General features: G+C 39.7%; 1 protein-coding gene across 1 annotated transcript in view; it reads left to right on the top strand.

Annotated features, from left to right (window-relative positions):
- Positions 1–22,303, top strand: part of LOC131239952 (protein Iojap-related, mitochondrial) — a 43,675-nt gene that overhangs the window by 637 nt on the left and 20,735 nt on the right. Inside the window, exons 2-3 of the mRNA XM_058237908.1 lie at positions 16,446–16,533; positions 17,146–17,246. Of these exons, the coding sequence (XP_058093891.1) occupies positions 16,446–16,533; positions 17,146–17,246 (189 nt within the window). The remainder of the gene's footprint in view (positions 1–16,445; positions 16,534–17,145; positions 17,247–22,303) is intronic.

Here is a 22,303-nt window from a genome sequence, read left to right as displayed (position 1 = left end):
ATAATTATTATAAATTGATAAAATACTCAAACATAGCTTATTTTTTTCAGGATTGCATGACCAATATACCCCCGTCAAATGATAATATTCCCTGTAAATATCCAAGGCATAAGACACGGATTGGTTGCAACTCCCGACTGCAGGAAGTTCGCATCAGACACGGATTGGTTGCAACTCCCGACTGCAGGAAGTTCCTGTGGTCGGAAGCTAGTTGCGTCCCACCATGATGTTTGTAAAATCCACCCCATCCATCCTTTTTGCCAGCTCATATTATGACATGAGCCCAAAAATGAGGTGGATCTATAATTCGAGCGGGCCACATGACACGAAAAAGTGGGGAGGGAAATGCCTACCGTCGAAACCTTCCCAGGGCCACCTTGATGCTTATATGCCATCTAAACCGTTCGTCAATGTTTTCCGTATCGTTATTGTGTAATGTATCACACCCTTGGGAAACGGGTACACATTGATTATCGCACAGGATATAATTGTGTAATATATTGTTGTTGTTGGGAAACATGGGGAAACATTGGGAAATCGGTTAAAATTCTCAATGGAACTTCATGGATTGTAAAAAAAAGGCACCAATACACACTTAGAAAAAAAATACTAAAAACAAGTGCACGTAAGAGGTTTCCTTTGTATAAGGTCCTAAACTCCTAATCTATGTGTCGTCTGACTAAATTGATGCAACCGGTGTTCGAATTATCTCCGATATTATCTTTATCTGTAGCTCAGTGATACCGATAACACTGTTAGCGATATTGATAACGCTGGCAGTATCAGAAATTCTAGGTATTAGCCATGTATCGCTAAATATGGCCAACGTATCAATATCACTAATATAATCGCCAATATTTTCAAATACGTGAATTCTAGGTGCCGCTTGTATTGCCAATGCATCAATATCGCTAATATATCACCAATATTTTTCACTATGTAAATTATAGGTAATACTTGTATCATAAGTGTATCGACGATATTTCAATAATATTGCCAACGTATTGATATCATCAATTTTTTGTTTATTAGAATTTTTTATTTCAAATCTTTTTTTTTTTTTTTTCATGGGCACATGGTTGTATGTAGTGTTCAATTTGTCATCGATAATATTGATAATATCTCGATCTTATCGATATCGCAACATGTGCGATATTGATACCACAATCTTTCGTTTTCTTTTCAATTGTTGATGATTTCTTGGTGAAATATCATGTGTTGTTGATATTTTGTAATGTCGATGGATGTTTGGATGGAAGGTTAGATGGTTAAATAAGCCGGATGGGATGGTTGAACTGATTTCTTATGACAACACATGCTTTTAAGGCCCCATTAAATAAAAACTTGTTATGTATGCATTCTTTTTACTTTTTTTTTTTTTTTTTAATTTCTAAATATACAAATATGTATATTTTAACATCTCCTAAAGTTTCGCTGAAAAGTCCACCGTTTTCCCCATGTTTCCCTGCATTTCCGATTATCAACGATATTATCGGTGATATCGATATGTTTCCGTATCCCTAGCTAGCGAAACTTATAGCGATACCGATACTTCGAACACTGGATGCAACTATATTCAAAGTCAATTCATATAATTTATAAATGTAAGAAGACATTCATGGAAACACAAGCATTACATTTAAAAGCAAAAGAAGTAGAAAACTAAAAATATACCTGTGGATTTTGAAAAAAGAACATTTTTTTCATTTTAAAATTATTTTAATTAATTTTTTTCTCGAAAGGGCCCCAAATTGCCAAGAATGTGGAGATTAGGTATTATACATATTTGATTTGATTTTTGGATACTAAGATTGCAACTGCTTTGGAAAAAAAATGGGAAATTTTCAATTCTTTTCTTCTAATGTTTCGCAACTCGTCATATCTCCCCCAAATCTCAAAATCAAAGTTTCAAATCCATAAATTTTAACGCAAAATATGAAGAATCGTGGATTTCTTACCATTTGTTTTTAAGGTTGATAATTTTTTATTAACGAAACCTACAAAAGGCAAGGAAAGAAAACAAAAAGCCCTAGAGAAGAAAAAACAGGCTAAGGACCACTATCCTTTACAAGGCAAGGATTTCCAATCAGAAATCCACCCCTTAACAGATTCCACAATAGACTCTATCGGGTGGGCATTTTCGTGATTTCTTATCATTTGACACTATTTATAGCATATAAAAATGAATCAAAACTAAAAAAATACGCACCTTTTAGAATATGGTCCCAAGAAGCTTCCAAATGTGATTTTGGAAAATTTTCAAAGATTTTCTTCCAACTAACTAAAATGGACTGGTCGAAATCACCTTCCAATGTATTAGGATTTTTTTCTTCTTTTTTCTTTTTTGTGAAAAAAAATAATCAGATTTTCCAAAATTTTGAGGATTTTCTAGACAAAACAACGTCATTTTCCTTTTTTCCCTTTCGATATTGCACTCGGTATCAATATATGGTATGATACATTAAGAATTTATAAAGGGGGAGTATGGATATATCACACAATATCGTGATATCTGTTTCGACCAGAAACGAAAAGCATTTGATTTGAGGAATATCTCACTTAATATTAACAAAAGATAGAACGAAGAAAAATAATCATCAATTTCATTTATTCTGAATTCATTTACATCCTTTTGGTCCTTTGATTCTAGGATAGAATCTCTTAGAAATGCTAGAAATACGAAAGCTAAGTAAATTCGAAATGTGAATTTTAGTAGCATTCCAGCTCATATTGATCATATCTCCAGGGGAGATGAGCTGTGCGGGCTTCCTATGCATTTCGTCCCATATTGGCATGATAAAGGAGTGCTTGGATCCTTTTGAAACATCTGGAATAGCCTGAGGATCTGGAAAATTGCAACATAGCAGCTGCCTCAAAGATGAGTTGCGCGGGCCAAGGAGTTGCGCTAGCCGGTGCAACTCGCCAGGAGTAGCGCGGCCTAGGCCTTCAACACTCCGCACTCCCTCTCCTTCTCTTTGTCTCCAATACTTGTCAGAGGCACTAGTCTTCTGAACATTCAATCCTAAATGAGGGGGGTAGGGGGGTATTTATAGGCTTTCACATGTGTGAGCCCTTAAATCCTGTGCCGTGGACCCCACTTCGCATTCCCAATCCATTCTTCTCTGGTGAGAGTTGCGCAGCCTAAAATGATTATGGACGAGTTGCGCGGACCCGTGCAATTCAGCTCTCGCGCAACACACCTGCCTTTCACCGTTATCCTTTATTTCTTTCACCAATTTTCCTCCTTGAAGCTTCTCCCCTTAACCAAATTTTATACCCCAACAATATCCATGATCTATCACGATTGGTGCAATATATTGCACGATACCATGAAAAATGGATGTTAAAGTTCGGTTTCATATCGCCTAGTTGCGATAACCGATAGATCATGGTTTATATCAGTGATATCGCATGATACAAACACTACCCTTCATAAGGTCATTCCCACTGGGATGAACTAGAAACACAAAAATATTAACTTGATACAAAACTTCCGTGGTCCCATGAATGTTTCAATATTGGGTGTTCCAACCCCACTTTTGCTCATACTTGAGTTTTAGATCCTTCTCATTTTCAGACTCATACTTGAGTTTCAGACCCTCCCCATTTTTGGGCTCATGTCATAATATGAGCTAGCAAAACAGATAGACATGGTAGGTTTCTCACAAATGTCACGGTGGGCCCGTTCTAGCTTCCGACCACAGGAAGTTCCTGTAGTCGGGTGTCTCAGCCAATCCGTGTCCCAATGCATCTACCCACACATTGATATTTGATTTCCTCCTCTGTATCACATGTTTTATCAACTGTGAACACCCAAGCTGACGCAACCCTCCTTTATCCCAGGATGGGGACCCATAATGAGAGAATAAAACTCCTACAGGCGCAATGTAATAGACTATTGCATAGGTTGATTACAATCAAGTGCTATCCAACTATCTATTACATAGGTTGATTACAATAACTAAAAACAATGCAAAAATAAAAAATAAAAAAATCTTCATTGTCATTTTTTTTTTCCTCCAGATATTGTGGCCTGTTTAATGAGCAAATCATAACCATCTCAGTTGTCGCATACAAATGGAATGGGCATCCTACATATACAAGGCAAATGCATTAACTAGTTTAGTGATAAATGAATTATCGTAACTCTTAAATAAGTTTTATGTTAAATCACAATAATTTTGCATTAAATCACAATAAAATTCAAAACAACCAAGGTTTTGAAAATATCAGATATCATCACGATAATATCATCTAATGAATAATTCGTGAAAATATCGCGATATTTGAAAATAAGCAATGTTTTGAAAATCTTGGCGATATTTGTTGCAAGGGGCAGTTGCGCCACAAACCAAAATGATTGAAGAATCCATGCGTTTGAGAAGTTTCTTTCTTCTTCTTCTTTTCTTTCACAAAAGAGCGGGGAACCACTGATACATGATAATCAACAGAAATCACATAACAATACGGTGTCTCTCTACAATACACCTTTGCACAATTATTGCTGTCTTACCTGCGAAAGGGAATTTGTGAATAGTTGATGGCTATCGCATGTAGTGCTCGTAGAGCTTGCTGAGGATCCTCTACTAGCCTGCATATAATTTCTAGAGGGGCTTTGATCAATGCGTACATAAATAATAAGTTTTTGGCAAATACCAATATAAAAAGAAAATGTTTGCATATAACTACATCATTAATTCACCATCACTGCAAATACACACGTTTTGTTAGTGTTTGCCAACAAGTGTTAACTTTTGGGGTATCTTTTCTAAAAATGACAGGGTTACCCCAGCTGTAAAACTTGTTTCTTCCAAAACCAAAGTGAGAATGCAAATACACTATCTGGAACCTGTGACCCTTGTGTCGAGGAGGAATATTTGATAGCATGGTCTGCATGTTTGCACAGCATAGATGAGTTCTCTATCCTACAAGTTTGACCCATTGTCAGGTAATCCAGAACATTGGTCTATTGTGTGTCGGTATGGATGCAAAATGTCCCAAATATTTACTAAGGATGGAACATCCAACAGCCAATATGACTGCCTTTTTCAATTGAATGTATAATGTTCTTAACCTTTTTAGTGGAATGTCAAATGATCATAGCCATCCATTTGTTGGATTCTATGCCTCACTTTCTATCAGGGAAGGCTCATGTGAAATGGTTGATTCTGAGAATGTAGATTATTAATAATAAAAAGAAAATTTTCAATGGCCAGATTGGAATTAAGTAACCGAAGGTCAGGATCATCATGTTCTAATGGAACCATGGCTTCTTTATGATATTATTAAGAGGATAGACTCTTTAAATCATCAGGCCATCTCAACATGTGGAATAATGTGGCTGATGCATATGGGGAATCCTGAGATGCGACAAAGGCAAATTGAAATATGTAGGATGCTGGGTCGATCCTTTTTCTTTTTTTTTTTTGTCCAACAAATTTTGCATACAGGCCAACCTTGTGCTGATTTAAACCACTCACAAGGTAGGCCTTGTGGTGGATATAAGATGCTCCATCTCCTCCACATGTCCTCCTTTTGGAAGGAACATACTTCCCATATGTAGGGCTATTAGACTACCATGCATGTTTTCTCGCATTTCAAAATGGGGGTGATTTGTTCACAATACCATGGCACCATGTAAGTCAATCTGGACCATACAAATGCTGGGTCCCATTTGCAGATTATATCCCAAAAATCACATCATAACTAAATCAACCGACAAATTTGGACCATCCAATAACCATAGGTTGCAGGATATCCTCTACTACAAAGGAGCCCATATTTGAATGGTCTATATTGTTTACTGTCGGCAAGTGACCACCATTGAAGCAACGGTTGAAAATGCTAGTACCAGCAAGGGCACTTCTGTAATTCACTCAAACCACAAGGGGCATTTCAATCTTACCTATTTGAGAGAGAGAGAGAGGTTTTGCTAGAATATGGTGGCCTCATGCCTAGAGTTGTACACGAACTGAGTTAACTCGGTTAACTCACTAGGCTCGAATCGAAAAAGCTCGATTCAACTTGGTTCGAAACTGAGTTTGAGCCGAGTCGAGCTGATTTTTGGAGCTTGAAAAAATTTTAGGCCGAGTTCGAGCTTGTCCGAGCTCGAATCGACTTGGATCGAACCTCAACTCGAATCGAATCAGTTCAGTGACTCGGTTATTTTGATATTGACATTGCTCACCAAGTGTTTGATGAAATGACTCAACGAAATATTGTTTTGGGTGCATACATTCTCTGCGGGATCGGCTGGCGGCGAGGAAGGTATGGATACAAAACAAATCACTACAAAAAAAAAAAAAAACTTTACATGATAAAACTACCCTCGTATCTTGATTTTGATGTTGCTTACTGAGTGTTTGATGAAATGTCTATAAACTGCTGCTGTTGTTTTTCATACTGTGAGAAATTGAAGGTGCACTCCATATGTTTGAGAAAATGTCGCACAGGCTCGAACTAGCCCGAGCTGGCCAGTCAAGCTCGAGGACCGAGCCGAGCCGAGTCAAGTCGAGCTATGCCAAGCTCGACTCGTGTACAACTCTACTCATGCCATAATATGGTATGGCGGCTGGTTTTCACCATTGCATGCATTTTAAATGATGATATGAATCCTTCATGTTTTGGATTCTATGCTACCCAAAATGTGAGTTCTTTATTAGGGATTAATGATATATTCTCTTCAGCGTTAAATCAAGGAGCCTTTTTTATGATTTCTTACTTCTTAACTGGTTGAAACACCGAATTGATGTACTACTTATCTGGAATGTTTTTATGGATGGTTATGATCATGTTGACTTGTATGTATTGTGGAATAATGTTTAGAAATGAAAATACCTTTTTTGTCAGTCTATAGAATCAAATGCCGCTTTTCCAACATGATTCTACATTCAAGAAAGGTAACAAGAATATAAATTATTATTGGATCCTTGTATGTATTTTAAGGGAAATTTCTTGAAAGACAAAAAAATAAAGGAAAGATAAGAATCCTTTAACACTATTGTAACACTGTACTACTTGGTGCATATTAATGGCAAAAGGATGATTGATGAGTTTTTATTTATTTTTCTTATTTATTTATTTTTTTCATATTTTCTTAATTTTTTAAGAAAATCATAAAAAATCTTATGATTTTCGATTCGATATGATTCAGCCCCTATTACAATTTGTGATACAATAACGATTTTGATGATATTAGTGGTAGGAAACTTTTGTTGAATGGGTGATTGTGTATGAAGATGAATATTTAATGGCTCATATTCAAATCCAACATTCAAAGGTCAGGATCATCAATGGAGCATAATTATTAAACTACAGCTTGTATATGGTGGTATTGAGAAAATGAATGGCTTAGATCAATCTCAGGATGCAATCTAGCCGTGTTGGGATTTTAGGTGGGGGTGGTTTTGTCATTTTAAAAAAGTTGGCCCGATAGTTAATAGTCATGTGCCAAAACTAACAGAAAATGAATATTAGCAATAACGGCAAATTAATGATGTAGTTATTTGCAAACTCATTCTTTTTATGTGGGTATTTGCAAATACTCTAACATTTATGTAAGTAACCTATTTCTAAATAAAAATTTTCCTTAATGATTTTCTTGTAGCTTGTTCTTTTATTGTTCTCCCACTGCATACTCTAGACATCAACTATTCCTAAACCCTTTGCGGGTAACATGCGATGCTATGTTGCAGCCTGAAGGTTGGAGCCTTGACCGTGTTGGTCATCATGTATAGGTGGTTTGACGCGGACATCAGTGGTGCACCCTTTAGAGTGTACCAGAGGAGAAGGCGTCGCCGACAAAGTATCGAAGCGGAAGAGTTGATGTGGATGGACGTTGGGTCCATTGGACCCATTTTCTAACCACACCCTGACCATGGATCCATGGGTCGGATTTCACACCCTACCACACAGATGTTTTAGTTTTAGGCGTTTTTGTTCTTTTTTCTTGTTTCAGGGGGCTTTATTGCACTTTCTTTATTTTTTTCGTCTTTTTTGTTATTTTTCTTGTTTTCAAGGGCTTTAGTGCACTTTTACTTTTTCCATAGCTTATATATACGTTGTGAGAAACCCTATTTTCATTATTATTGAATGAATAGAAATTCGTTTATTTTCTTCCTCTTTATTCAAGAGATTAATGTTTCAGGATTGGTCCTTGAGTGTTGAGGATTCCACCCCAATTTAAGGTTTCCTTCTTTCTAGATCTTTGAGGTATAGGAAAAGGTAAGAATCATCCTCCTTTTTTCTTTTCTTTTTTTTTCTAAAAACGACAAAAGGACCTGTTGTACTTTTTTCATCTTGAACCCTTCATTCTTCACCCCTTTTGTTCCTCTTTGGATATTCCCTTACTAATTTGAATGGAAAAGAGGGATGATTAATTAGTAGAATCAGATCCAAACTTGATTGTGGACTGACTTATGCTAGATCTGGGATATCCTCATATTCCTAGGTCCTCCCTTTTTACTGTTTACACGATTTTACGCTAAGGGGTATGATCTTGACGGAATGACTTCATCTTTGTGTTGAAATTTACCTAATCCCTTTGATTGGAAACGGTTAGTTGATTCATGTATTTATTTGAACATTCTTTAACTTGATTATACATGCATCTAGAATAGGTCATCAGTCATCACATGTCCCTGTATCATGGTTTCACTATTATTTTGAGCAACTAATTACGTGAGCATGACCTTTCATTTGAATGGGTGCTTCGTATTTACTGCTTACAATTTTCCTGGGAACTAGTCCTCCATGGTGCCCTATTTTGCTTGCTCTCCCAATGGGGTAAGCTTGTACTGGGGTTTATTATGAGGTGGAACTAATGTTAACTGAAAACGCAAAACTCCCCACATTTTACGTTCCAGATTGAGCCTTCCAGATTATGGGTCATTTGCAATCCAAATCTCCATTTTTAGCGACCCAATTAGTGCTCTTTGTTATTACCATTGGGTAAGTTAATGCAAATTTATATTTACAATGTAGAAATTTATACCTTTATTTATTTAGTTATAATATAACACTAACCATGTGTGATCTATAACATTAACATTCATCGTTTCTCATATATATATATATATATATATAAAACGCTCACCTGCGAACTGGTTCGTACATACTACATACGAACTTTTTTGAGAACCCATCATACGTGATGTGGATCCAAAATCTGAACCGTTCATGTGAAGCAGCACCTCGTGAAACCCCCCAGGACCAAGTTTTACTTTGATCTAAAAGTTTGATGGGCCATGAAAAATGAAAACAATTTCCTCCCTTGATTTGCATTTCTCTTTGCTATGGCCCACCAGAATTTTAGATCAGGGTGAAAATTTATTGCAGGAGGTTTCATGGGATTCCGCATCACATGGACCGTTCAGATTAGACACCCATGACAAGTGTGCAAAGGTGCGCAAGTGCGTAGGTGCGCAGGGGAGCATGACTCTATATATATATAAAAGAGGGGTTGATGGATTAAGTCGTCATCTCTATATAGATCATCATTTATTTGGAATTTTGCGGTGTCAGTAAAAAGTAGTTTGGGAAGGGGTGGGATTCCATTTGGGAGATGGGAATCAACTTAGGTTTGGGATGATGTATGGGTGGGAAATTAAAAAATTAAATGAACTTTTTCGATGGTTAGTGAGGGTAGCGGCTGAGGCAAACATGAAGGTAGATTGATGTTTTTTCCATTGAAGGAGAATTAGTACTGTGGGCTCTTCCATGTAGAAGAAATTTAGAGGATGAAGAGATCGAAGAACTCGTAAGTCTTCTTAAGTTATTGTCTAAGATTTGTCCTGTGGTATCCGAAGTAGATACGATGAAATGGTTGAAAGATAAGTTTGCTAAGTTTTCAGTGAAGTCCCTCTACAAGCTTTTAAGCGATTCTATTTCAAGTGATAAGATCAGCCCATCTTCATTCGTGTGTAGCTACGGAGCCCCTCCAAAGGTGGCGGCTCTTGCTTGGCTAGTGGGAAGAAAGAAGGTGCTAACTATAGACAACCTTCCTAAGAGAAAGTTGATTCTCCTGAATATGTGTTTAATGTGCTACTAGGATAAGGAACGGTAGATCATCTCTTTATTTATTGCTTGTTTACCAAAGGTTTGTGCAATTGCTTCTTCAAGTTGTTTGGGTAGCATGGATGTTGCCAATATCCATTAAATGCTTCTTTTTGTGGTGGCATGGTGGGGGAAAGAGAATATTGGGAGCAGAGTTTGGCGTCTTAGTTTATTGGCGGGAATCTGGTTTCTACGGCTAGAAAGGAATGAGCGATGTTTTAGGAACCAAAAGGGGCAAGTTTCGGAGGTGCTTAATAGGGCTAAATCTCATGTAATGGACTGGGTAGCATTGTCTAAAGTGACAGTTCAGTTTCTGGTTTGTTTGCATGAGTTGTAATTTGCTTAGTTGTTGTCTCCTTGTATTCTTTTGGCTTTTGCCTTTATCAAATAAATTATCAATGTTACACACACACACACACATGAGTTCATATGTAAAACTATATTGCATATACAGTGTATATATTGGAGTGACACATATGATTCTTCCCCTAGCATACCACATATTGGAGGAAGTAGCATACCATGTATCCATTCCCACACGACATACCAAAGCGGCCTACAATCCAAGTAACCTTGGGTGGAACTAGTGTTTTAAATATCAACCAATACATCCCACGATATATCTTGTATCCCACCTGTGCAATACGAAACGCACAAGTAGTGCGATATATCCCACATGTTTGATCCGGTGAGCATTTTCGATTTTTGACCCTTTTTTTCTTTTGTAAATCATGTTAAATTAGTGTCAAATTGTTACAAATCCATGATTTTTGCATGAAAAAGCACGGATCGAGAGCTTCAATTTCAAGATTTGGAGGAGATGGGCCGGGTTGCAGAAAATTGAAAATAAAATCAATTTCTCGCAAATCATTTGCAATCTGTGTCCAAACATAAAATCAAACATGTATGTAACCTGATCTAGTGATTTTTCTTTTGCTTTTAAATGTATTTATTGTCTTCCCGCACTTCTTACATTTATATATTATATGAATAGACTTCGAATATGCTTGCATCAATTCAGTTAGACAACGCTTATATTAGTACCCTATACAAAGAAAACCTATTATATGCACTTGGTTTTTGTTATGTTTTGATTTATAAGTATGTATTGATGTCTTTTTTAACAATCACTGAAGTTTCATTGAAAAATTTGACCAATTTCCCAATGTTTCCCCATGTTTCCAACAACAACGATACATTATGCAATACAACCGATATAGCTCATGTGATAACTGATATGTATTTGTATCCCAAGGGTTTGATATGTAACGCGATAACAATATTTCGAACATAGGTGGAACCATACTAGAACGTGAGTGGTATCAATTCGAGTGAGAAGATGATCATCAAACTTTTGCCAAAAATGAGGGTAATGAATATTGATTGTTCTTCTCTTGTTGTTGAGGATAGGGCTTAGGAAAGATTAGCGAACAGTCTTTGTAAGCTGGCCTTAAATAGCTGGGAGCAATGTTCGAAATGTCGGTATCACCAATGTATTGCACCCTTGGGATACATGTACGTATCAGCTATTGCACGGGATTTATCGTTTGTATCGCGTAATTTATCGTACTTTTTGGGAAACTTGGGGAAACATTGAGAAAATGGTTGAATTTTTCAATGAAACTTGAGAGATTATTAAAAAAGACATTAATACACACTTTTAAATCATAAAATCTCAAAAAAGAAGTGTGCATAATAGGTTTCCTTTGCATAGGTTCCTAAGCTATATGTTGTTTGATTGAACTAAGACAACTATATTCAAATATGATGCATAATGGACAACTAATATGCCCTGAAAAAAATGGATGGACAGAGTGGATTTCTCACAAACATCATGGTGGGCCCATCACGAGCCCCACAAGACCATGAGGCGGATTCAAATCTCATGTGGACCACACCATAGGAAACAGTGGTTCTTGAACGCCCACCATCAAAAACTTCTCAGGGCCACAACAAGGGTGGACCCTGACTATGGGCCCCACCATGATGATGTATGGATTGTATCCATACCATCCATCCATTTTAAGAGATCATTTTAGAGTATGAACTAGAGAACGATGTGTGCGTGGAACCGTGATTGTGGCCCCACCCATTATGTATGTGTTGTATCCACACCGACCATCCATTTGGAGAGACCATTTTAGGGCATGAGTGAAAGAATGAGGCCAATCCAATACTTAAGTGGACCCTGCCACAGAAAATAGTGGGGACAATGACGCCACTGTTGAAACTTTAAACCACTTCTGTGGGGCCCACCATGATGTTTATTTGAGATCCAACCTGTTCATAAGTTCATGCAAATATGGGCGAAGGGAACACACAAATATCAGCTTGATCGAAAACTTCTGTGGCCCTCACAAAGTTTTTAATGGTAGGCATTCAATCCCCATTGTTTTGTGTGGTGGGGTCCACTTGAGCTTTGGATTTGACACATTATTTGTCTCATGATCTAGTCTCATGATCTAAAATAATCTCTCCCAATGGATGGACAGAATGGATAGACAATGCATACATCAATGCGGGAACGACCCCAAGGGTTGCACCGTCTTGAGTGCAGCCAATCGCACGGAATCCACACTCCTTACGGGCGTGGATTAGGTGTTACGCGGGTAACAGCTTAGTGGGTGTTACCCTTACTGTAGGGCCCACCATGATGATATGTTGTATATCCACTCTGTCCGTTCATTTTTTCAACTCATTTTCGGACGTTGTCCCAAACATTAAGTACATCCAAATTTTACGTGGACCACACCACATGAAACAGTGATGATTGAACATTCACCATTAAAAACATATGAAGGCCCACTTTAAGTAGATCCGTAATGTTTATTTGTCATCCAACCCATTGATAAGGTCAACCAGAAGTGGATGAAGGGAATATACAAAGATGAGCTTAACCCAAAACTTTCATGGCCTATAAAATGCTTTTAAAGGTCATTCACCACTTTCTCTGGTGTGGTCCACCTGCGATTGAGATTTGTTGAAGTAACGTCCTTAAGTGATATGAAAAACTGGATGGACGGCCTAGTTAAAACATATACATCAAGGTGGACCCCACAGAGCCCGTTTGTAAAGGAAGCGAATTAGCTGTTGTACTGCACACTAGTGATGTATGTACGTACGAACAATGGAAAGAGGATCAAAGCTCCGTGGGCCCCATCATGATGTATTTATTATATCTACACTGACCATCCTTATGGCATGATCATTTTAGGACATTAACAAAAAATGAGTCATATCCAAAGCTCAAGTGGACCACATCACAAATAGTAGCGGGACAATTATTCGCACCGTTAAAACATTCGTAGGGCCCACTGTAATGTTTTTTCTCCATCCAATCTGTTCATAAGGCCACACGAAGAGCAAAAGCAAATATTAGATTGATCGAAAACTTCTATGACCCAAGAAGGTTTCAATGGAAGACATTCAATCTCCCACTACTTTCTGCGGTGTGGTTCACTTGGTCATTGGATTTGTCTTATTTTTGGGCTCAACACTGGGAACGATCTCGCAGAATGGACAAACGATTTGGATATAACACGTACCTCATGGTGGGGCCCACAGAACTTGTCAACTCACCAGCCAGGTCATTGGTGTGTGGTACACCACCTGATCCGCTTCCATAAATGGCATCGGAAGCCATTTTCACAACACAAAAGGGTTTTGGTCCTTCCAGAACCCTAAATCCCAAATCCCCATCATTTTGGTAGATTTTTTGCCAAAAGCTCCATTTCGCAGAAAATCTCTCCCCTATTCGACAAAAAAATAGGAAAATCGAGGTTTTTTCTCACTTATGGTGCACCGCTACCTCTCGATCGAGTGGCCCACCAAATTCAGCTTCCAATCATGCTCGCATCTTCTGCAAGTACCGAATTCCCCTCTCTTACATTGATTGAAAGCTTTTCCCTCTTTTTTTCATTTGGATTTTTTTTTTCAAAATTTCGGTAATATTGCAAACCTAACATTCCTGGCCTTTTATCATTGAAATTCTCTCCTCGATTGGTTGTTGACTCCGTGATGTGCGATAGTATCGTTAATATCGGGGATTTTGCAAAAAATCGTGCGATATATCACACAATACAAAGAATTTTGTTCTTTTTTTTTTCCCCTGGGACTTTTGATGGGTTTCGTCTTGCTGGCCAGCGATAACGATAAGCCAATATTATCGATATTGCAAACACTGGCTGGGACAAGGCTATGATAATGATTGACATTTGTTTTTGTGTCAAACTTAAAATCTGTGTAGTTCTTATCATTTGCTCATTTAGCATGTGAAGTGTTTGTGGTAGTTCTTTTCTAATTAGGTTATAAAGGGTTATATCATCAGAAGAATAAGAAGAACTAAGTACGAGCTTGTACTCATGGCAGATGGTTTGTTTCAACGTTGAGGTCTTGGGTTCTGCCCACCTTACCCTAAAAAAGAGGGAAAAAGAAAAAAGAAAAAAAAAAGAAAAAGAAATAGAAAGAAACTACAAAGTTATCATTGGCGAGGGTGTATTTCTAAGGTGTCTTATCTTTTCACTAATTCCAGTTTATAATGCAGTTTATGGATAATGTGAAGAGAATGACTTAAGTCCAACTGAATGGACCATAATTTACGGTTCACCCAATGAATAAATTCCAACCTATCATTTGTGTGCGACATCTAACTCTTCCAAGAAGCTGGTCCCACCATGAGGACCACCTTAAGCAAAACTCAGCTCCATCCATTCATCAGGTAAGCTATAACATAGAAAGTGATGTCTAGCCATTGATAAATAACAAAATACAAGTGTGGTTCACTCAGTGAGTGGATGTGACTGGTTTTTGCACAATGTGATCCTCATGATGCAGAGTTGCAGACAACCTATCGGATGGGTCAGATGTTGCACACACATGAAAGTTGGATGTTATCTACTGGGTGGACAGGAACTTGTGGTCCAACTGGTTGGACTTGACACACCTTCTCATGTATGATTACATAATAATTAGTTTATAAAATTATGAGTTGTGGCACATGCACACATGAAGCCATTTTAAAGTTTAAATTAGTGCAGCAGTTACTTTGAGAATATAGGATAGTCATGGTGTTGTTGCAGCAGCAGATGGATGTGTCAGTGCAAAGTAGTAGCGACCATGCTTTTACATACAACAAAGCATATTGCACTTCATGCAGAAGTAGCAGTAGCAGGCATTGCAATGACGCATGTAAAAGGGCCAGGGTGGGCTGGGTTGAGGCTTGTCCAGGGCCAGTCTGTGAGTTAAATACACAGTCCCAGGACTGTGGTTAGGCTTTCTAGCTAGGCATCCCAGTTAGGCCTTGTTCAGCTTGCTCTAGTTAATATGGGATTTTGCAATTCGCAAGCAAGAGCCAGTTTCGACTTTTGAGTTGGGCTGTTTAAACATGACACGATGGCAATTTGTACCCTATTCCAAACAGTGCCTAAAACACTGGAGGTTGCCAGTTGCTGTTAGCTTTATGCTGGCTGCTGGTTCAGACTGGTACCCAGTTCAGGGGCATGCTCCAAAAATCATTGTGGAAGGCCATCTGATGCAGGACAATTAGCCACTTGCTCTAAAAGCTCGAACTGATAGAGCATGGCGAATTAATCCCTTTATCTCATAACCTAGGCCCCACATCGCATGGGTTAAGACCTCGGCCGAACCCCCCTTGTAGGCTCCACTTCAAATGGGTTTTGCTTCACACAAGCCATCCACCTCGCATGGGTGGGGCCCGCCTCACACGAGCCACCTGCCTCACACGGGCCGCCCACCCCGAGTGTGCCCCTGCATCCCACAGGCCACCCCACTCGAGCCCAGTGTGAAAATGCCCTTGCATTAATCACCTCCGGTGAGGAGTCTCGAACACGAGACACCCCCGCTCTGATACCACTTTGATGCAGGACAATTAGCCGCTTGCTCTAAAAGCTCGAACCGATAGAGTATGGCGAATTAGTCCCTTTATCTCATAGCCCAGGCCCCACATCGCATGGGTTAGGACCTCGGCCGAACCCTCCTTGTGGGCCCTACTTCACATGGGTTCCGCTTCACATGAGCCACCCACCTCGCATGGGTGGGGCCCGCCTCACACGGGTCACCCACGCTGAGTGTGCCCCTGCATCCCACAGGTCACCTCACTTGAGCCTGGTGTGAAAATGCCCCTGCATTACCATCTCACATGTGTTTGGTTGGATATGGCTTGCTGTGTTACAATCATACTTGCCACTGTGTTTGGTTCCTTAGGATGTATTATACAATTGAGATAATGCCTTCTAGCAAGAACTCCTGATGCTTTTTCTGTACTAACTTTTGGGGACAGATATCACGGATTCATAATTTTATGTTCTTTCTTTGGAAGCATGAATCGAAGTTCTCTCATCACTGAAACTTATCTTTGGTTATTTTGTGATCAGGTGAAACAGAAGCAAAAAGGGGCTGACCGGCTCCTGTTACCTAGTGTGGAAGGCCAGGAAGGAGGAAAGTGGATTGTCATTGATTCTGGTATGTATTGCATTGACATAATTACATCTGGGCTGGAGTCTCTTTTATCGTGGAATATTTTCTGCAAATGTGTGCCAGTCTCAGGGGCAGCTTTGTAAGGATGGCGGATCCAGTATGCACCTAGCACCATTTATAGTATGTTATCAACCCTAACTCATAAGATTGGTGAGCTTGTTGATCAATTTAATCTGACCAACTAGTGGGCCACTTCTTGGATGGGCTGATTTTAAGAAGTTGAAGTGATGGGATGTTTCTAATCTATGTCATTTATTCTTTCTTCTGGACCACTGGTCTGAGTATACTTGCTTTCTGAAACTGGCGATGAAATGGATGGTTGTGACTTATAACGAGTGTAACCATACATCAACAAAGAGGACTGCCATATTCCACCAGTCAAGGGTTTATGAAGTCAAGCCATTTAATGACTGGCACTGGATGCACCCTGGATCCTAAGCCATTCACATACCTATGGAGAATTTTTGGTTTAGTTTATGGCTGTTGCGGTAGGAGTCGCCTGAATTATTTGCTTGTTATGTTTAATCATTATTGTTGTTTTGCTGTTTAGCGTATCTGTATTTGTCATTTACGTTTCCTCTGTATCTTGTGACTCAGGCACTGTGATAGTTCATGCTCTTGATGAGAAGGCAAGATCTTATTACAATTTGGAAAGCCTTTGGACAACAGAGATGTCACCAAAGGGAGTACTTAATCAGGTCAGTTCGAAATTGTATGAATTGCATTTTTAAAATTTGAATACTCTAATCAATGAATGATTGATCTTCTTCATATCAAAATTGTCACAGTTTGTGAGGAGCTTGTTAAAAAGAAAGTTGTCAGGTGTTATTTGTAACTTTTTTTTTCTGTTAATATACTTCTATTGAGTTGGTGGCGTCATACTCTTATCAACTCCAAGAGTGGAAGAATTGTGGGTGAATGTCATGCTAAAGAGGGGAAAATGAGTAAAATGATAACTAGGTCTTCTGATAGGTGAGAGTTTTGAAGTTGGAATTGTGGAATGCCTACAACAAGTTCAACTGCATGGCTGGCACTGATTCACTATCATTGGCCAATATAAAATGGAAGAATGCACGAGTCTTTGAACAGACTCAATTTTTCGAATGATTTCATTGAAGAATGCTGTTAGCTCTCCGTTTGTATGGCACATATTGGATGGAAGCCTATTAGGCTCCTATTGATGTTGTATTTGGGTGGAGGAGCTCATATTGGATGGAAGCCTATTAGATAGAGGAGCTCATCTTGATGTTGTGTTTGGGTAGAAGAGCTCACCTTGAATGTTGGGAGGGAAGAGCAAAGGCATGGGGTGGATATAGATTCTTTTAACATGGAAAGAGTAGGGAGAAATTAATGAGGGTGTTAGGCTTCCTATACTATTTCTGTTAGCTTTTAAAAGTGCATAATTGGAAAAGGATATAAAACTAACCACCGGCTATGAATTTTCTTTGATGTAGGAAGCTGAGGAATTTTTCAAAATGTGTGGGCTTCACTAGAACTACAGTAAAATGAAGGGTGGTCAGTTAGAGTGGCCTACGTGGTGCCTTTGGTTCAAAGAAATTAATAAACAAGGATCTGTGTCGTTGAAGAACCCAAAGGGGAAGAAATGTAAATGCACAAACGAGTGATTGGAAAAAGTTTCCCCTTGAATGTCGATTTTGGTAGAGAAGAGGAAAGGCATGGAGTAGAGAGAGAGAGAGAGAGAGAGAGAGAGAGAGAGAGAGAGAGAGATTCTTCGTGTAAGGAAAAAGTAGGGAGATAGTGGAAAGAAGAGTTGTCACATCTCACATGGCTTTTATGGTCCATTTGGGAGCTTGGGATTTGGCATGCATTGGAATCCAAATCACAATTACATTGAAATTAAGGTGATTCTGAATCCTCAGTCGTGTTTGGTTGAAATGCACCGGAATCCAAATCTTACATTTGGGAGCTTGTATTTGGAATGCATTGGAATTCTTTAGTATATTCATAGGGCATGGATCTGATTAACTAAATCAACTTTCATAACCTAAATTTTTTTTGTGTGTGTGTGTGTGTGTGTGTGTGTGTGTGTGAGAGAGAGAGAGAGAGAGAGAGAGAGATTTGGGTTTTGGGAGATGGGCGCGCGTAGGAGGATTAGCATGGACATTTGGGTAGACTAAAGACATAAGATGATGCAGGACATGAAAATTAAATATGATATGCGAGATTTCAAGCTTAAGATCACGTTAGTTCAGAAACAATTACACAAATTCCATATCCCATATGAAAGTTCAAACATTCAATTAAGGGGAATCTATGTAGGTCCAGGCCTACACATGATTGGGCTGGATCAACAAAAATTATGAACCAAATAATACTCAAAGATAAGAAATAATCATCCACGCATGCATAGTAATCAGTCCCTAATCCAAGGGATTCAGAAATTCCAATTCGGGGTACCCTAAGGTAAGAAAATTGGCAAATAACTCAGGGAAAACGTAATCTAGGGCTAGGTTTCATGAAAAACGGCTATGAGAGGATAAAAGAGGATAAAAACCTGAGCCAAAAGACGATCCCGTGTGTGGACAACAACAATGGCCAGAAGGACGTGCGTGTGATCCCGACCGCACGTGTGTGGGGCCCACTATTCAGAAAAAGGCCACCTTGGCCCTGGTCGGCTAGAGATGGTCTCCAAAACCCCAAAATCTCAGCTCGATCCGATATACAGTTTGTGCGTGGTGTTTCGCCGAAGTTTCAGCTCGCCTGCGGGCTGAAATCTGGAAACCTGCTGTAATGAAGAAATCTGATGCAACAAAAGGAAGAATTCGAAGTACGGATGGTGGGGGAAGATGGAAAAAAAGATAGAGGATGGGGGTGAATCGGGATCGATGTGGCTTCGCACCATGGTAGTTAGCCCTTCGAAAAGGGAGGGCTTCGCACCCACTCTTGAATTCTTCCACAACCCACGAAGAGAGCATAAAAATAAAGCAGGAATTTTTTTATTAACTTCAATGAATCAAAAGAACTACAAGGGGTGCCTATTTATAGGGAAAATCTTATACCCCAAAACTCGCACCATGTGTGCAACCTATTACTTGGCGATGAAGTAAACTAAAATAAAAACCAAACAGAGAAATCTAAAGTGTTCACAATGTTCTAAATAATAACAATAAGCAAAACCTAAAATATGAAATCAATCTGACGAGTGGGCCACGATCGTGAGATCTCATGATGGGCTTTTCTTAATTATCGGGCCTAATCTTTTGAACCAAACTTCGTCTTCTAGGTAGGAGGCTCTCCCTGGACGTCGTCATCGAGACAGATCGATGGTGGGGCCCTCCTACTCCGTGCGTACGTGCGTAGGTGAGGCGGCGTGCGTGCACGTATGCGCGAGATGTCCCCATCAATTCTCCTCGGCTGCGAAGATTTCGCCACTAGCGAAATAAAACTCCTGAACCACTCCAGGACGTCAAGATCAAGTCTCTGAAGCTCCTCCGCAGTGAGCCACGTGCTGTTTGAAGCTGGGCGTGACTTCCACTTGACCAGGTACTTCTGAATCTTGTCGTCCGATGTTAAAACTATCTGGTGGTCCAGGATATCCTCTATTTCCTCTCTGGGTGTGTGAAGGTTAGGTATAGCAGGGAGTGACTGAGAAGAAATGTCAGGAAGAATAGGCATGGAAGGTAGAGGCTGAGAAAATGGGTCGGGACGGGTAAGTGGGTCGGAACGGATAGGTATGGGAGGTAGAGGTTGGAAAAATGGGTCGGGAGGGGTAGATATGGGACGTAGTAACTGGGAAGATGGGTCAGGACGGATAGGTATGAGAGGTAGAGGCTGGGAAAATGGGTCGAGAGGGGGCCATGGATCAATGGAAAGGTCTGATGAATCAGGATGGTTAGGCGAAAGGCTAGACAATGCATCAATGACCCCTTGAGATGCAACTAGATCCTCCACATTGAATGTGGAACTAATTCCCATGGAGGGTGGAAGATTTGCCACATACGCATTGAGACCGTTTCGTTTTATAATTTTGACGGGTCCAGCACTACGCGCGTGTAACTTATGAACGTCCCCCGGAGGATACCGCTCGGGCCTGATGCGGACCATCACAGAGTCCCTTACATTAAATTCTTTGAAACATTTATGCTGGTCTGTAGAAAATTTGTAATGTTCATTACTAGTAGTGATCTTCTGCTTGATTTCTTGATGCCATGAATGAATGTGATGCACAAAAGACTCTGCAGGCTTTGACGGCCTATGGGACAGTGACATAGGGAAAAGATCAATAGGTTTCTCAGGTTTATAACCAGTAACGACTTCATAAGGACTGAGACCTGTGGACCTATCGACAGAACTATTAAACGCAAACTCGGCTGTAGGTATCACGGTGTTCCATGTTCTGGTGTGCTCTATATCCCTCCTAGGAGGAGACTCATCCGATAGATCATCAGGAAAGACATCACGAAACTCATCTACTACCAGAATGGCCTCAGTGGGTAACTCTATACTAGCCTCTGGGGTACTCTCTCTAGCCACAAGACCGTACGTATTGTGCCACTCAAAATAGTGGTCTTGATGCCCCCTGTTGGGGTGGGTGCACGGGTGCATGCCCATGACTGATTCCTTGGTCACCTCCATTCATTGGTCTATCCTCCTGGCCACCTGCCTGAGATTGAACATCTACCCCAATGTTGGGATTTGTCCTGGCAGAGGCCTTTAGTTAGGTAATGCGCGCATCAAATTGATCAAAGCGTTAGTCTATATATTGTTCATAGCACTTACCCAAATACTCGATTTGCTGGGATAACTTGTTCATTTACTCTAGCAGTTGCTCCATGTTTAGTGTAGGGTGCAAGCCAAAACCATGACCCGTACGTGTGGGCATACACTGGCTAACTCAACCTAAGGACTTTCTATGCCGACTATATGCATCTAAAATCTAAATGACCCTACGAAACTCTATATGAAGGAGACTACACACCGTTACGAAAATTCAGCTATCTATATCAGGGACTACAGTTTTCTAGCAGCTATATATGATGGACTGGATGCATTAATGACTCAAACAAACTAAACCCTAAATATATGGTGAATTCCCCTACAAGAACCCTAGGCTCTGATACCAAATTTGATGCAGGACGTGAAAATTAAATATGATATGCGAGATTTCAGGCTTAAGATCACGTTAGTTCAGAAACAATTACACAAATTCCATATCCCACATAAAAGTCTAAACATTTAATTAAGGGGAATCTATGCGGGTCCAGGCCTACACATGATAGGGCTGAATCAATAAAAAATATGAACCAAACAATACTCAAAGATAAGAAATAATCATCTACGCATACATAGTAATCAGTCCCTAATCCAAGGGATTTAGAAATTCTAAGTCGGGGAACCCTAGGGTAAGAAAATTGGCAAATAACTTAGGGAAAACGTAATCTAGGTTAGGATTCATGAAAAACGGCTATGAGAGGATAAAAGAGGATAAAAACCTGAGCCAAAAGACGATCCCGCGTGTGGACAGCAACAATGGCCAGACGGACGTGCGTGTGATCCCGGCCGCACGTGTGTGGGGCCCACTATTCAGAAAAAGGCCACCTTGGCCCTGGTCGGCCAGGGATGGTCTCCAAAACTCCAAAATCTCAGCTCGATCCGATGTACGGTTTGTGCGTGGTGCTCCGCCGAAGTTTCAGCTCGCCTGCGGGCCAAAATCTGGAAACCTACTGTAATGAAGAAATCTGATCCAACAAAAGGACGAATTCGAAGTACGGATGGTGGGGGAAGATGGAAGAAA

The sequence above is a fragment of the Magnolia sinica genome, chromosome 3, assembly GCF_029962835.1.
Source record: "Magnolia sinica isolate HGM2019 chromosome 3, MsV1, whole genome shotgun sequence".
In the NCBI taxonomy this organism is placed as follows: domain Eukaryota; kingdom Viridiplantae; phylum Streptophyta; class Magnoliopsida; order Magnoliales; family Magnoliaceae; genus Magnolia; species Magnolia sinica.
Note: the sequence above shows the minus strand (reverse complement) of the source record. Positions and strands in the feature narration are given on the sequence as shown.